A 17,428-nucleotide genomic window follows, 5' to 3' on the forward strand; every position below is an offset into this window, starting at 1 on the left:
TCTGATCAAATTTTTAGATATTTCAGCGAAACTGTTCCTTTCATGTAAAAATATTTGTTTCGGAAAAGAAAAAAAATGCGATAAACTCTAATTGAAATTAGATTTCATTATCGTTTAGAATATGCCTAAAATCGCAGGTCAGATGTCAATTTAAACACTCAGATATTTAAAAGGGAATATCCACAGGGAGTATCTATCGAATCGTTATCGGTGCGTTAATTTCTTCTAATTTCTCGTTTACGACATAGGTTTTTACCGCAGATAGGCTGCACGCGGAGGAAAATCCAACATGACGGAATGTCCTGCTCGACTTTCGCGAGAAATGCAGAAGAAATAGTATATCCATTTGTTGAACATTACTTTTAGATTAAAACTTATGATTGGAATCTAGTTTTCTGAGGATAGTATATTAATAGATTAAACTTATATTTAAAATAGTATTAAATACGATCTCGAAATGCTGTATGATTATTTCATTAGTTGAATGAAATTCAAAGTTATCAGATTATGCAGAAAACAAAAGGAACCATTGTATTACGTCCTCTCTAGTAATATCTCATAAAAAAAAAAAAAAAAAAAAAAAACAATATCCAATCTCCTTTTTTTGAAAAAGGAAATTTTAAGAAGAAGACTGTAGATAATACTTGATATAACTAAAAGAGAAAATAATCCTACGTAAAAATAATGCTGCATGGAAAGAATGATTTTATTGAAGTATTTAAAAATTTGCTTAAAAATGTGGATTTAAAAATTATTTTATTGGATAATTTTCAAAAATAATTTTCAAATCTGTATTCTGTATTCTAATCAAATTTTTATATGTTTTAGCGAAACCGTCCGTAAAAGCTTTCTAGGCAAGCTTTATTAGAACTTCAGTATAATTTCAGGAAAGCAATTTTTTCTCATTTTATTTATAAGCAATTTTAAGAACACATCGAAAAAGTATGTAAAAGTATATATTCTTGTTGAAACATGCAATTAATTAATCACAAAAACGAAGAATAAATTAAAATATTCATTTTTCGAATTTTTCTTCTTTAAGATTACTTAAAAGATCGTACCTTCGGTGTGGGCGAAGGGATAATAGCGGAAGTCAAAGAACGAATAAAACCCGGGATATATAAATATCCCTATCGTTTTTCGAGAACATATGAAATTGCATGTTTCGGTAAATTTGTTCTCGCGCGTTCGAAATCGATCGTGCGTGAACTTTTACGTAACAATATTTTCTACCGCGCGCGCATGTCACACTTTTCTTCTTTTCGTGGTAATTCGTTTTCATGCGTAAATGCCATTATCGCGTCTCTCTTCGAGAGTAAACGCGAATCTTTATCATACGGACATACGCGCGCAGCATCTGCCAATAAATGAATTATTTTTCGGAATTAACTCTTAGGGAAAATATACGATCCCCTCCCCCCCCCCCTCCCCGTGATTCTCTTTTTCTCCCCAGATTTAACGACTTATCGTGATGTAGTATTGAGATTAATGCTACGAAACGAAATGTGCGTTGACGTTATCTTATAAATTAGATTGTAGTTATCAGGTACAAAGTGTCGCAATTTTGTATCGAGCTTTGCTCTTCGTTCCCGGAATCGATCTCTCCTGATAAATCTTTCGTCTCGTGTGTCTTCCTTTTTTGTCCTTTTTTTGGGAGATGAATCATAGGAGAAATTTTTCGGTATTAACCGTGACATATTTTCGCAAATAAGAATTGCTTTAAAGAGATACAACAACAACAATAATAATAATAATAATAATAATAATAATAATAATAATAATAATAATATAAGAATATCAGAATTTAAAATGCTTAGATGGAAGCAGTTCGTGAAAGAAACTTGGTTGAATAAGCAACAAGTGATCGTGAAAGAAACTACATGAGAGATTTCGTCATCTACATCATACATCTCGTGAATTGTTTGTAAATTTATTATTTATTATCGATTAATTTGTAATTATTACAATTGTTAAATTTTATAATCGAAATTAGATTTACGATTAAAAAAGAAAAAAAAATAGATTAAGTTAATAGATTATGATTTTGCGCGTGCGCGCGCATACGACACCTTTATTTCGCAGATTTTCAAAGATTTCTCCCATCAGCGGTCGGATTCGCGCCACACGAGATTTATCACACGCCGATCGACGCGGCGTTTTCATGCTCGCCACATGGTGACGGACTACTTTCTTTGTGGCTCCTCTTGGTAAAAGTATCGCGACGCGACGAACTCACCGGAAATTCCAGCGGCATTTCCTATCTGAAACGACCTCGCGACGATGCACGACGGTAAACGCACGACGCGATCGTTTATTGCGCATATCGGGAAATCGATTCGCGGTCGTCGCTGCCGTTGCCGCCACCGCCGCCGCCGCCACCAAATATGCGGCATCGATGTGTACAAAAGAGCTCTTTACTAGAGAGAGATTCCACATGGGTTTTTCCATTATTATAAAGGCCACACGTTAGAATTTAAGATAATGAAACGTGTCCACTACCTGCTACTTTCAAGTTACAATTTAAACGTACGCGTGACCCACTTTTCTATTTCTATTGTTTGAACTCTTTTAAATATCAGTGTCGTATATTACGAAATCAATAATAAAACTTACTAATAAAATATTTTAAAACATATTATTTATTTAAAAAGTTATTATTTATTAAAAAAAGTTATTATTCTTGTTTATATTCTTGTTTATAACTTAGGTAATCTCAAAAAACGTTAATATTTCGAGAACTTTTTGAAATTTGGTTTTTTGGAAAATTTGCAGATTTTATCTTAATAAAAATATTGTTGTGGAATTTTTCATGATTTTTCAATTATAAATTTATTAAATATATTTATATTCATTCCTTGTAATTAATATTTAAATTAATTAATTTGTATATAAAATGAGCTTTTCAGTCTTAATCGTTCATAATTCTAGAAATTACTTTTCTTCATAATCTCTACTCTTTCAATGAATGAAGGATTAATCCTATGAAGGATTAATCGCAAATACTGAGGAATAATCTGTAAATGTAATTCTGCAGAGTTACCTCGAGTAAGCGAGTTTCAATAGATGCGATAAAGTACCTTCATATGGAATTTACTATCACTACTGGAATTTAAGATCACTATTGCATTACAGTGACATTAAGATAAGATAATGATGGATAATTAATTAGGAACAAAGGTAAAGATTTTAATGAGCGAGCGACCTTGTTAGACAGGTAAACCTGACGCCGACGTCAATGCCCCGATTATCTGGGGAAAACCTACGATAACGATAGAAAATGTGTAAATAATCAGCGGTATTGTTTGCTCAGCAGAATTGACGACGCAGCGTCGTCGAGTAACAGTTACTATAATCTTTTCCGAAATTTTTGGAACTTTCCGAAAAATAAGATTAAGATATAATAGTAAGATTAAGAATATTAAAGATGTCCAATATAAAACAATTTTTATTTATTCGACTCATACTCACTTACAAAACTTTAGAATCCTTGTAAAAGTTAAAATAACAGCTAAAACAATTTTAAGTTTTTGTTTTTCAATCAAATAAAAGAAAAAAAGATAGGAATCTAGGATAAGGTAATATTATGAAAATAACACGAAAATAACACGAACCACGTAATAAGTATACTCGTGATCATTAATATCTTAACGCATGAATTTATCGAGATATATTATGAGACATATATTATGAGAAATTTATATATATCCCCAAACGATGTATGCTCAAATTTGTGTTAAAGAATTAATAATCACGTATGTACGTGAAATTATAAATATCTTAACGCACAGTAATGTTATTTTAAAGCAGCTAAAAATAATTGTTTGACATATCAAATCAATTTGTTTGACGAATAATTTGAAAGTCAATAAAATAACAACTGAATAATTTTTTATATGTACCTGAAGTTAGCTTGAAGACCATTAAATATAAAGCATAAAAATAATCGTATTACATGACGCCCGCACTTTAAGTTCGCATTGTCCTCGAATTGAATCTCTATATCACCTTATCCTATCTTTATTACACATGATTATTCCGTTGACTGATTTATTTATTATTATGTAACTATATAATAGCATTATGATAAAAATAATAGCATTATGATATAAAAATTACTAATATAATAAGAAGTTTGTTTAACGTAACGAGTAACAGCTGCAACGTTTAAATACTTAAATGAGAAGCTGCTATGTGTCCCGATATGACAAATTCGTTAAGAAATTTATAATCTCGAGTGTTATTGCATGGACTTGTCTTATTTTTTGACATCGCGAGCTTATAGCATATCAGTTATTTTAATCTTGAAAGATCTCTTGTGTTGAAGATACTCGTGTTCTTTGCAGAAGAACCGATCGATGTCACGATTATGTAAGAAGAAAGATAGTATTTTTTTTTTTTTAAATTCATGCCACGCGACAAATGCCACCCATTATTTGACCGCATAACCGTAGAATTGGGGAAGTACGCTGACTCAAAGTGTACAGATCGCATCATTTCTTCGGTGGGCCCGTATACCTTTCCTTTTACGTACGTGCTCGTTTTGGGGCATGTCCTGAACTTTCTACAGCAGAACTTTCTAAGTTCGTATAAAACTATTAATCACTAAATCAATAAATGAAAGTAAAGATTCACGAAGAGAAAGCGACCGATAGTCCACTAATTGTTATCACCATTTTCGTTCAGACTTTAAATCGCATTGTATCATTTTTTCATCTGAAATTATATAGGCCAGGAGGGAACATATGTGCAAAGCACAATTAATCATCTAAATTTTGGCTCTGTTAAATTAAAATGAACGCTAAATATTTTCTTCTGATTTATTGTTATAGGTGGCAATAAATTATTTGAAGAATGAAACGTTATCCGTGATACGATTAAGCAGAAATTATGTTTTTATAATTTTCAAAGCATTTACATTTTTTTTTTTCGCATATATGTACTATTATTATTAAAAGGATTATACGAAGCATGCGAGATTATTATTTTTCAAAATCAGAAGCGCTTTAAGCGCTTTAAGCGCTAAATAAAAAAAAAAAAAAATACATTCTTAAGCCGCTAAACGAAGAAAATAAATCATATGACGCACATTATTGCGTTATGTGCGATGCGACTTTACGGAACATAACGATAAATAAACATCTAAGAAAATGATGATATTCTTCATACTGCTTTTGCGATTGTATCGTGTAAAGATTATCGAATGAATTCAATGTTTAATTTACTATATTTTTATTTAAAATAAATTTGTTTTTATATTTGTTATGCCTTTAAATTTGTTATATTTCTATTTAAAATAAAATTCGCGCATTTTCCTTTTTACAAACAAACAAAATTTATTTCTCGGGAAAAGAATAAGAAAATTACTTTTTTTTTTTTACAATTAATCCTCTTGTATATACAAAGTTAAACAAATCTCTGATATTTTTTTTATGTCAATTTTCTTAGATTCTTGCTAACTTACTTGTCATTATTAAGCAGCAGCCAAGAGCATCTTAAGCAGACTTAGCTTACAACTCGCCAAAGTTGTTATGATTCTTTCGACGTGAAATATGCTTCTTTTTTTGTTTTTGTTTTGTTCACCGTAGGAAATTGTGGACAGCAGATGCCTTTACTCATAATCAAAAGGAAACATTAGAAAGCAACGATTACACGAGATAGATGTCGACTGCCGCTGGTCTTATCCGAGGAAACACTAACTTGCCGTTAGTAAACTATACGTGAAACACGTACGTGCTTATATCGTACGTCTGTATTTGTATGCCGTTGTGACTTAAGAACTGCTTCGGATTGTCTGCCGTCTGAGCTATGCGAACTGTATTTTTAAGAAACTTGGTAAGAGGGAAGGAGAAGCTAAAGAGATAAAGGAAAAGAATATTTTTACTTCATTCTAGAAGTTTGAGAATTTACCAAGAAGAGAGGAGGAGTTATTATCACATTTACTTACAACGAGCTCCATATTTTAATCTCTCAAGTAAATACTGAATCGTTGTGTGTCGATATATTATATATGTATATACAAGTGCCCCAGTTTCTTGCCATGTATCGCCTATGTTGAAATGTCTATAAAAATATTCTATAATAATGTTGGTAATTTAAAATAAATTTTTTGATAATTAAATTTTTGCAGTACATCTGAATTGCAATAATTTTCAATTATTCAAATCAATATTTAAATATAAAAATATATAAAATTAAAAACTTATGAATGATGAACTGTTAATTGACTGACTTTATTATCAATTTAAATGATAAAATGTGCTATATTATATCATGGACATATTATTTAATACTTTATTTTTAATACTTTATTATTAGATTTATTATTACTTTATTATGTGCGAAAATGATAAAAATTATTTGAGATTAAAAAGCAATGAAAGAAAAAATTAATAAAAATTAGAAATATTACGAAAAAATTTAAAATCTGCATTTATATTTAATATTAATTAATATTTTATATTAAAAATGTCTTTTTTTTTTTTTATTTCTTCAATATGATGATTAAGTATATGAAGATAAGATCTTTAATGATAAGATGTATAAGGCAGCGATGGAAGTGTTGTTTAGCACAAAAATGAACACAATATAGTCGAATAAGAGAAATAACGGAAATAAGGTGACTCTTTCATTTATCATGCAGTTATCACGCATTATGGTGCTCGAGTATGCCTTGCCTGATAAGCGGTTCGCATATGGCTCTTGGTAACAAATGATATGTATTCTTTTTAAGTGTAATAATTTCGCCGTCGTCAAGTTCTAGCTTGCCAAAGTCACTTAGACACTTTACCTGAAATAGAAATTATTTTTTAATCATTATCCAAAAATAAATTAAAATATTTTTTTTTCTCTATCTTTTCTCTAAAATGATCAGAATCTTTGAAGTGGTTAAAATGTCCAATTCATATTCTATATAAGTTGTAAAATACGATAGGTGTTCCTTAATATAAATATTTTTCAAAGTAACTTTTTCTATTCATTTAAATCATTTTTAAATCAAATTCTTTTCAAATTTTTGTTTTAATATATAATAGAAATATTTACCTCGACGTAGAGTGTCTTTGGAGGGCTCATGTTCATAGTCAGATTTAATCCATGATTATCACCAATTGATCTCATATAGGTGGCCAAAGATTTATTATAGTTTTGAAACCATTGTATCTCTGCATTCAACAGATTGGTAGTTATTTCAGCTGGCAGAATACTCCCCAATTCCCAGCGCATCTGTCGTAATCGTCTGATCCGATGGTACAGATATGCCAGTACGCATCTTTTGTTTCTAAGGAGTGCTGTATGACGAAAATGCACCGATGGTAACAATGTAGTGTTTCCTTCATTCTGTATGGCGTTACTGAAACATTCGCGGAAAGTCTGAAACATTTGTGGAAAGCGGGGAAAGACTTGTTAAGATCAATATCCAATCGTTAATAGAACTCAGTTTTTACATTTTCAATGTATGTTACAAAACAATTAAACATAATTTTATTGATTATGTACAATAATCTTCTTGATTTTATTTCTTTATATTAATTATATAATGATGATTAATGATAATTTATATATATATATATATGTATATATATATATATATAATTAATGATGTAAAATTGCTTTGACGAATATCATATAATATGTATACCTGTCCACAAGATTGGCCTCATAAAGTTTTTGCATCTCTTCAAAAACTTGTCGCATTACCTGTTCCTGTAAATTCAAAGATATTTTAGGATTGTAACTATAACAATAATGATATTTGTAACACTTACATTAAATGGTCGAATATCTTCATGCATATCAAGCTCCGTTACAAGTTTAATAGCTTCTTTTCCAAACATGTTTATAAAACTTGATAAGACAGTTCCTTAGGATTCGTGAAGGGTTTTTGTTATGCATGTACCTTTTTGTGAAATATAAAAATGTTTATATATAAAATTTATATATGCTGCTATTTAATAATTTGACTTTTTGGTCTTTATTCATGTGAAAGGCATTTATTAATGCTTTTAATTATTATGAATGCACTAGAAATTTTAAACAAATAAGGATTATTGTTGTTAAAAAAATTATTAGGTAATTATATATTATTTTGATTTTGAGTTAAAAGATAAAAAAAGATTCATTTATTTATAATTTAAATATAATTATTAATTATTAAATATAATTTAATTAGTAAATGTGACGTTTTTAAAATTTTATGCAAAAATAATTTTTTGTAGTTATATATTTTTAAGTCAAAATTTGAATAACAATTATCATTATTGTGATTAGTTGCATAACATATATATATTTTAATATATATATAAAAAAAAAATATATATATATATATATATATATATGTGTGTGTGTACATACATAACTGATGTTCTACGATAGCAACCTAACCTCTAAAATTAACATACTCCAAAGTTACATATCTGATCGTATGATACATCTCTAATAATTTTATATTTGTCACACAAAACTTTAATCCATTTTAATTCATTTATCACAAGCTAATAAGCCTAATAATCCTTTTTGTTGTTTTCAAGTTATAATATAATCAATTATCACAATTCGCAAAAGATGCTATACAAGAAAACAACAATTGCAAATTGATGAATAAAATTCTAAATATTATTGCAAACTATAATCCGTGATATTCTCGTGTGACTTACACGAAATTAATTAATAAACAAACCAAGCTCCGAAGTATTTTAAGTGCTACCAAATGTGCACCACGCGAGAACTGTAAATACATATAGGTGCCATCTAGCGACGAATGCTATTGCCATTACATCGTGAATTCAAATTTCTGCAATAATCGATTCAAATTTTGTGAAGAAACTTTTTAAGAAAAGAATATTTTATAGAATTTTTGACATTATTATATATATTTAAACATTAAGTTTTGATTACTTATATTAAAGTAAAATTCCTTAAATATTGAATTTAATAATTACTATATTTATTTCTTATTAATAATTTAGTGCATAATAAGTAAATAAATAAGAAATAATTTAATATTGATGTATGCAAACATTTTTTTATTTAGTATTTAGATAAAGAAATTATTATCTATATAATTATTTCTTATAAGATATATAAGTGCACTCTTGTCTTTTTTCGAAACTCACATTTTTGTATTAATTCCGTGCTTATTAAACTTAATAATTATTACAAATGTTTCACGTTGACAATTCAATATACGTAAAACAAATAAATATTATATGTATATAAATAAGTATTATATGCAAGCATTTTTCTATTTATTATACTAGGTTTTTTTTGTGAAATTTTTGTTTAGTATAAGAAAAATAATAGTAATGAGAAGATATAAAAAAAAATTGAAAGGATAATTTTTGTAATGTTTTTTTTTTTACAAAAGTTAAGTTTTAAGAAATAAGAAATATTTATAATTATGAAATATTTATATATATGTATAATTACATATGTATAATTTTATGTATACTTTTAATTATAAATTATATTATTTTAATTATATATATTTAGAATTAAATTATTTGTCAATTTTTTCTTATCTTCAAACAGAAATTTTACAAAAAAGGAACTAATAAGAATATATATAGACATATTTAATATATAATTATTTATATATATTTATACATATTTATATTACCGCGTAATTGAAGAGAAAGATTATTAGTCTAGACAATTATTATTCGCAAAACATGCATATAGGAATACTCTCTTCATTTTTTTTTGAATAATCATTTTTACGCATGTCAAATTGAAATCTGGCGGTACACGCGAGTCCTAATTATAATTCTAACGAATCGTTACATAGCAACCAAGAAATAAATCAACAAAGAAATCAACAAAGGTCGTCGCTACTTATTGATGTGTAAGTCACGCTTTAATTGTTGGAGTAAGAAAATAATTGTCGGAGAAAAATCGATCGTGATACGCAATCGATTTCTAGCGAAGCTCTTTAAACGTCGCGATGCAACGTCACGTACCATCAAACTCTTCGGACGATGAATTGAATCTCGATTCTCATTTCATGGATAGAATTATTATTATTACTCTCCTAAATAAATCAAACAATAAATTAAATGGCAAGTAAAAGTCAACGCTGTTAGTAGTGCGTGCTTAACTTTTAAAATAATTCATTTATTAAAACACAAGATATCAATTTATTCAATTCTTAGATATGAATCGGGTTCGAACGTTTTGAACTTGAGCTTCTTTCTTGACCCATCTTCAGCGAAGAGCCGAAATGTTCGAACTCGATTCATATATAAGAATTTGATAATGAATAAATTTATCTTGCGTTGTAATAAATAAGTTACTTTTTGTGTCTTAATAAATGAGTTATTGTAAAAAATAAGCACGTACTGTTAACAGCGATGACTATTAGTTGCCATTTAATTTATTGTTTGATTATAATTTTTGAGAGTCATTGTAATATGTTTTCTTAAAAAATGTTTCTTTAAGGTCAAGGTGATGATAATTTTGTCCGTGACAGATAAGCATCGATTATAATAGCTATGAAATTAAAAATTGATCCTTTCGTGCATCTTGGGAGTCAAGTCAGAATGATTTGGTATGTCCCCTGTAATTTTCTTGTCTCATATATATATATATATATACATACACCTTCAGCTATTAATCATATCTGTTATTATGTACCTATTATTATCATTAGTTGTTTCATGTATTGAAAAATAATATTTTTAGCTACGTAAAACTTATTTATTTATACATATATTTATTTATAAAAAATTAATCATAAAAAATTAGCTGGTTTTACTTTCAAGAAGCCTATATAATTTACTAAAATTATAAAATAAAATTTTCTATATGTTTTTATAGAACAAAATCATTAATTTAATATGATATTAAAAATAATACTTTTCATTAATATTTTAACAGTTTATCAATTATTAAATAAAAGAATTGTCTTATTGTCATTAAAAGAATCTATTTCTATTTTTAAAGAAAACACTAGAAAAATAAGGAATTGAAAAATTTCGCAAATCAAAATATTGCTATTGTTTGTTCTCAAAAAATTCCTTTCTTAAGATATATTCGGGTTATTGTCTGATGATTATGTAGTAGAACTTTTTACTTCTGGGGAACTTCTGATTTTCTGTAATTACCTATGCGTGTATTTGTATCATGAGCTCGTTAATCATTATATTATATCGCGTGCCGCCGATGTCCCCGTGCAACCGAAAGGAAACCCGAAAGCCAAGCCTATGCAAACCAACAGAAAATATACGCGATTAATGCAGTACTTCTCTCTACCTCGACGAAGATACTCCAAACTCGAATTTCTCGCTAATTTCCCGGAAAAAAAAACAAAAAGAAAACGGATATTTATTAATCGCGATCGGAGAAATCGACATACTAGCTTCAAAAATGATGCGTAATAAAAGGGTAGAGCGCGAGTTAAATAAAAACGATCATAATAACTATTATATAATAGCAATAAAATCATAATAGTATTGAGTAATTCTTGTAAAATTCATTGAAGAAATCTGAGAGATCTCGAGAATATTAGTCGAATATTTTTGGCAATTTTCATTCTTTTTTAATATTTAAATTTTACAAAATGTTGTAGAGAAAACAAACTCATGGGCATTATTGATTTTAAGAGATATAATTAATTATTTAATTTTTTTAATTTTAGGGTGGAACCAAAACGACGAGAAGAATGGCGAAAAAAGTAGCGCCTGCGGCATTGCAGACAGAAGTTGTTAATGATGAGGAATGGGCTAAGGTATTGAAACGGAAGGGTTTAGTAGGTAAGTATCTAAAAATTCTGTCATATAATATACATAATCAATATCTTTCTGATTAGAGCATTATACAAAATTTATATAATGTTTTTTTTTTTTTTTTTCTTTTTTTTTTTTATTTAGTAGTAGATGTGTACTCAGATTGGAGTGGTCCTTGCACAGGCATGGTGAGCATTCTGAAAAAGATAAAAATGGAGATTGGAGGTGATGCATTGAGTTATGCTACGGTAATTATTAAAAATGTAAAATAATTATTATTAGATAAGCGTAAGAATTAATTATTAATTATCATTAAAATTATCATGAAAATAAAGAAATAAATAAAGAAATGATTATTAGATATTATAATAAGGAAAAATAATAAATAGGGCAAATAGCAAATAGTAAAATTAAGTACAAAATTAATATTTATAAATTAATATGGACAGAATAGGATAGAAGTAATATAGTTTATGAGAAAGAACATTTGTCATGTATCATAAAAATTAATTATTTCTTACATTTAATTGATTAATTGATTTTTGTGATATTTTAATAATTTCACTAATTTTATTTTATCGTCTCCAGGCAAGTTGCGATCGTGTTACCGATTTAAATAGGTTTCAAGGAAAAAGCGAACCTACATGGATGTTTATTCACGTAAGTATTTCGCAAGTAATTCCATATTATAAATCTGCATGGAAAAATTATTGCGAGTGAAAATGTGGCATTCTCGCAGGAAGGTCGAATGATAAATTTAATGTTCGGAGCGCATTGTCCGCAGTTCGTGAAAATGCTAATGACTGAGCTTGAAAGAGTTCAAAAGGGTGACGAACACGAGTAAGTTGAAACGATCGATGCTATTCACGTGAAAAAAAAATATATTTTACTATTTTTTAACCAGTTATAATTTAAAATTCGCTGATAACTCAACTCTTTATCGATTAAAGAATCAACTTATAAAGTATAGGTCGAAGTTGAATATATTATTGCTGACGTATATCTTACAATATGTCATATTGTAGGATATAAATACATTAATCAATTTCAAATTCTATTTCTTTTCGTTCAAAATGTAAATTTAATGTAGATTTTCACTAGACGTTTCCGAAATGAGTCCAGAAGAAGTAATACGATTGAACATCCAGGAAGAGGCAAAAATAGTCAAAGAGACTGCAAGGAAATCTCGAAAAGGTAAAATATATTATTACGCATTAAGCTCTAATACTGTTCGTGAGACGAACATTTGATTGTGTAAGAATAATGCAAATTAAATAAAAAATTATACAGAATTGCATTTCTCGCATAATATAGCAGCAAAATTATTACGCAGTGGCTGAAGCTAAGGCAAGATATGAAGCGGAGATGTTGCATTTGACCACATCATTGTGCAATGAGACTTGTTTGTTATTATTTCCTTGGATATTTAAGGATGAAGAAGGACGTAGAAGAGACAAGAGGATAAGTCCACCATATGTAGAGTTAATAGAGGAATTATTACCGGAAAATTTCATAGTAGAACAGGAGATACGCAAACGATTGAATGAAGATTTAATCCGACAAATGCTCGATGAAGTATCTCGTTCTCCTACTATACCGATAGATTTAATATTTGTATTAATGTTAATAAAAAATTTATCATTCTTTATTATTTTTAACACGCAGTCCACATATAGCTTTTCGGAGATTAGCAAACAATTGCTCCTCGATGGCAAATGTATGTTTATGCGATTAAAAATCGTCGAAGGAAGAAAAAATCTTGACGTTCATAGTCATTTATGCAATATTCTGTTCAATGAATCGACTTTACCAGAATCGGAAGACTCATTAAATGAGGATTGGTGTGTGAAAATGTGTTTTAATATAATTTTTGTAATATAATTTGAATAATACAAATTTTTAATAGAATTTAATAGAATACTCTACTATCTTTTTTCGTAATTATATTTTCATAAAATTTTCGTAATGCTAATGATCATGAAATATCAGTAATATAATTTCGAATACCTACATCATTAAAATTGAATCTTTGTTTTACATCCAGCTACGCCGGGAAACATTGTCCAGCTTTTGAAGTTCCCGATAAGGAAAATAAAAAGTTTCCTTTCGTTTGGACACCTCCAAATCCCAGGAATAAAGCAGTTGTTTTTCGGACAATATTCACCGTTTATACTAATACAACCTATCCGGTAGATATAGGCGAAAAATAATTTTTGTATTCGTAAAATTCGGCAATTTTTTTTTTTTCTGAGATCTTTGAAGAACTAAATAATAGTTATATTCAAGATTAAATAATCTAAGTATAATTTAACATATCTTAAAGAATAACCTAGTAGTAATCAATTTAATTATGACGTTAAATATTTGTTTTCCTGATTTTTTCAGTATGAAGATAAGATGACAAAAGTGCCAATAACTCTTTTCAAATATGATTATACACGTAAGAGTGACTTGAAAATGGTATTTGAAATGTTCGAAGATGATGTTATCAATTTTGGTGTATTTGAATATGATAAACCACCTGAAGCTAAGATGATCGCTAAAAGTATAGAAGCATTCGAAATGAATGCAGAAGAAAAAACGGGGTATTTTTTTTTTTTTTTTAATTTTAAATATGTAGTGATTTAATGATATTATATATTATTTTTCAGTACTAATACATTACTCTTTTCCTGAACTTTATAAAAATTAATTTTAGTAGGATACTAAAATATTTCTTTTGAATACTTAAAAAAAAAAAAAAAAATTTATGTTATATTATTTGAATAAAATTATATTAATTAAATTTTCAATTTATTACAATGTTTTTTTTTTTTTTTTTTTTTTTTTAAATTACTGAACTATATCATAGATATGTAAAAAGAATAGTTTTGCAAATGAAAAAATTTAGTCAGATATGAATATATAATATAGAAATAATTTTATTGAGCTTTAAATTATTATGTATGATGTTGAAATTGATTTTTAGAAGGTAAAAAAAAATTTTTGTAGTATTATTATTATTATATTAAGCGTTTTTATAATAAATCAACAAAATTATTATGTTCAGATATGTACTAAAGTTTTAGATGTCAGCAAATACTATTCGCTCTATGTATGAGTCTATTTCTAAATTTTACGTTTCTATCATTTCTTAAAGTTATCGATAGATATATTAAAATTATTATCTGTAGTCTTGAAAGAAATGATTAATACATGTCGCATTGAATTTAAATGTATGTTTGTATTTGGTAAAAAAAAAAAAATTTAAGTTTCTCTGCTTACTAAATTATTGCATTTTTTTGTTTACAGTTACGAAATATTCGTTTGTACAGTGAAAAAAGTAGGTTGCGAAGCATTCTTGGGTTTTGCGGGCATTGGACCTTTTCACGTGAGTGAAAATCCGGAGAAAGCTATCGAGGAATCAAAATTGTATTTTCCAGACGTTATTGCTGTAGAAGATTCACAATCAGACGATGAAGAAAAAGCAGATGAACTAATGGAAGAGCATCAAGATGATACAACAACATAATTATTTTATTGTAAGACAAATCATTGAATGGAAATATGGTATTACGAATAAAATAGTAAACTGTAAAAATAACGAAATAAAAAAAAAAAAAATATGTAAATTATTAATTCATTTTCAGTTTTATAATATTGGATTTTTTTTTTTCATTTCAACTGTTGTAGAACACTTTTTTTTTTTTTTTTTTTTTTTTTTTGCTTGTTGGTGTGTTTTGGGTAACCTAATTGACTCGTCCTAACCAATATATGAAAGGTTAGGTCGAGATGGTTAGGTTACACGTTTCTGCATTATTTTTCGGAAAAAATTTTTTTCGAAGTTAACGTTCATACTTCGGGTGGTGGTAGGGGAGGGCCCGAGGATGACGACCGCCATATTGGTTTGGGGGGGGAGGGGGGAAGTTTCGGTCCTCCCCCGTAGCCACTAAACGAGGTGATGGAGGGGGATGGGGGGTGTGCGGCTGGGTTCCCCTCGGCGAGACCTTGAACCACCCCCACCCCCACCCCTCCACCCCTCCCCCTCCGTTGGCTACCGGGTGGTGGGGTTCTCGTCGAAACTTCGAGACGCCGTATCTCCGGTGTTTATGAATTCTTAACGACGAGCCACGGCTCGTTCGAAAGGGCTCGTCGAGCTCTACAAATAAGTCCTACGACTTTTTTCGATCCGACCAATAGTTTTCGAGATACGGATCCCCACTCCGGGGAGCATCGACCCGTCGTAGCTCGGAAACGGTGGGGGATAGGGGGTCGGGTCGCAGGACCAAAGTGGCAGGTCTCGTCGAGCTCTACGGCATGGCCCCACCCCTCGTCTCGAAGCGTGAAATTTTTTTTTTTTTTTTTTACTTTTTTTACCATAACTCCCCAACCAGCGGGTATTAAGGGACGGCCCTGTGGGGTCTCGTAGCGGTCGGTCAGCCGCGTCGAACGAGCGCAGGCTCGTCGTTAAGAATTCATAAACAAAAAAGTTACGGCGTAAAGAGTGGGACTCTACTTTGAGCGACGGTAACTGGGAAGGGGGGGACGATAAGGGGGTGGGTCAGAGGACCAAAATGGTAGCTCCGGTCGAGCTCTATCGTCCACCGTGGAGAACCAGATTTTGATTTTTTTTTTTTTTTTTTTGAAAATTTTTCTAAGTTTCTTTTTTTTTTTTTTTTCATTTATTTTTTAAGTCAGGACGAGTACAAGTCAGGACGAGAACAAGTCAGGACAAGTACAAGTCAGGTCGAGAACAAGTCAGGACGAGTACAAGTCAGGTCGAGTCTGGTTAGGTTAGGTTACACGTTTCTGCATTATTTTTGGGAAAAAATTTTTTTCGAAGTTAACGTTCATACTTCGGGTGGTGGTAGGGGAGGGCCCGAGGATGACGACCGCCATATTGGTTTGGGGGGGGAGGGGGGAAGTTTCGGTCCTCCCCCGTAGCCACTAAACGAGGTGATGGAGGGGGATGGGGGGTGTGCGGCTGGGTTCCCCTCGGCGAGACCTTGAACCACCCCCACCCCCACCCCTCCACCCCTCCCCCTCCGTTAGCTACCGGGTGGTGGGGTTCTCGTCGAAACTTCGAGACGCCGTATCTCCGGTGTTTATGAATTCTTAACGACGAGCCACGGCTCGTTCGAAAGGGCTCGTCGAGCTCTACAAATAAGTCCTATGACTTTTTTCGATCCGACCAATAGTTTTCGAGATACGGATCCCCACTCCGGGGAGCATCGACCCGTCGTAGCTCGGAAACGGTGGGGGATAGGGGGTCGGGTCGCAGGACCAAAGTGGCAGGTCTCGTCGAGCTCTACGGCATGGCCCCACCCCTCGTCTCGAAGCGTGAAATTTTTTTTTTTTTTTTTTACTTTTTTTACCATAACTCCCCAACCAGCGGGTATTAAGGGACGGCCCTGTGGGGTCTCGTAGCGGTCGGTCAGCCGCGTCGAACGAGCGCAGGCTCGTCGTTAAGAATTCATAAACAAAAAAGTTACGGCGTAAAGAGTGGGACTCTACTTTGAGCGACGGTAACTGGGAAGGGGGGGACGATAAGGGGGTGGGTCAGAGGACCAAAATGGTAGCTCCGGTCGAGCTCTATCGTCCACCGTGGAGAACCAGATTTTGACTTTTTTTTTTTTTTTTTGAAAATTTTTCTGTTTCTTTTTTTTTTTTTTTTCATATATTTTTTAAGTCAGGACGAGTACAAGTCAGGACGAGTACAAGTCAGGACGAGT

The 17,428-nt window shown here is 30.5% G+C and overlaps 2 protein-coding genes across 6 annotated transcripts; one reads left to right on the forward strand and one right to left on the reverse strand.

The window, feature by feature from the left end:
- Window positions 1-450: 450 nt before the first annotated feature.
- LOC105434236 (DNA replication complex GINS protein PSF1) lies at window positions 451-8,747 on the reverse strand. Of its 5 annotated transcripts, none has more exons than XM_089083695.1 (7): window positions 8,652-8,747; window positions 7,764-7,894; window positions 7,637-7,701; window positions 7,042-7,348; window positions 6,675-6,787; window positions 5,945-6,060; window positions 451-5,812 (listed from the first exon to the last, which is right to left on the reverse strand). In XM_089083695.1, the coding sequence occupies exons 2-7, from the start codon at window positions 7,830-7,832 to the stop codon at window positions 5,712-5,714; spliced, it is 771 nt and encodes a 256-aa protein (XP_088939821.1). In that variant the 5' UTR covers window positions 7,833-7,894; window positions 8,652-8,747; the 3' UTR covers window positions 451-5,711. The 5 variants fall into 5 exon arrangements, with proteins under 5 accessions (XP_088939821.1, XP_011648205.1, XP_088939823.1 ...); XM_011649903.2 differs by having other exon boundaries at window positions 451-5,850; XM_089083697.1 differs by lacking the exon at window positions 8,652-8,747 and having other exon boundaries at window positions 7,042-7,368; window positions 7,764-7,841.
- Window positions 8,748-11,557: 2,810 nt separating this feature from the next.
- Window positions 11,558-15,320, forward strand: LOC105423847 (uncharacterized). The gene is made up of 9 exons (XM_089084055.1): window positions 11,558-11,744; window positions 11,862-11,965; window positions 12,306-12,377; window positions 12,457-12,557; window positions 12,808-12,911; window positions 13,051-13,558; window positions 13,762-13,906; window positions 14,103-14,302; window positions 15,009-15,320. Exons 1-9 carry the CDS (start codon window positions 11,654-11,656, stop codon window positions 15,226-15,228), a joined length of 1,545 nt encoding a protein of 514 aa, XP_088940181.1. The 5' UTR covers window positions 11,558-11,653; the 3' UTR covers window positions 15,229-15,320.
- Window positions 15,321-17,428: the final 2,108 nt, after the last annotated feature.

This window comes from Pogonomyrmex barbatus, unplaced genomic scaffold (assembly GCF_055798465.1).
Source record: "Pogonomyrmex barbatus isolate J1 unplaced genomic scaffold, ASM5579846v1 scaffold8, whole genome shotgun sequence".
In the NCBI taxonomy this organism is placed as follows: Eukaryota; Metazoa; Arthropoda; class Insecta; order Hymenoptera; family Formicidae; genus Pogonomyrmex; species Pogonomyrmex barbatus.

Coding starts and splice junctions, on each gene's coding strand:
- LOC105423847 (XM_089084055.1), top strand. CDS start 11,654: ATGGCGAAAAAAGTAGCGCCTGCGGCATTGCAGACAGAAGTTGTTAAT. Junction 11,745..11,861: donor GAAACGGAAGGGTTTAGTAG/GTAAGTATCTAA, acceptor TTTTTTATTTAG/TAGTAGATGTGTACTCAGAT. Junction 12,558..12,807: donor CAAAAGGGTGACGAACACGA/GTAAGTTGAAAC, acceptor AATTTAATGTAG/ATTTTCACTAGACGTTTCCG.
- LOC105434236 (XM_089083695.1), bottom strand. CDS start 7,832: ATGTTTGGAAAAGAAGCTATTAAACTTGTAACGGAGCTTGATATGCAT. Junction 7,349..7,636: donor GAGGCCAATCTTGTGGACAG/GTATACATATTA, acceptor CGAATGTTTCAG/TAACGCCATACAGAATGAAG. Junction 6,788..7,041: donor CAAAGACACTCTACGTCGAG/GTAAATATTTCT, acceptor TTTCTATTTCAG/GTAAAGTGTCTAAGTGACTT.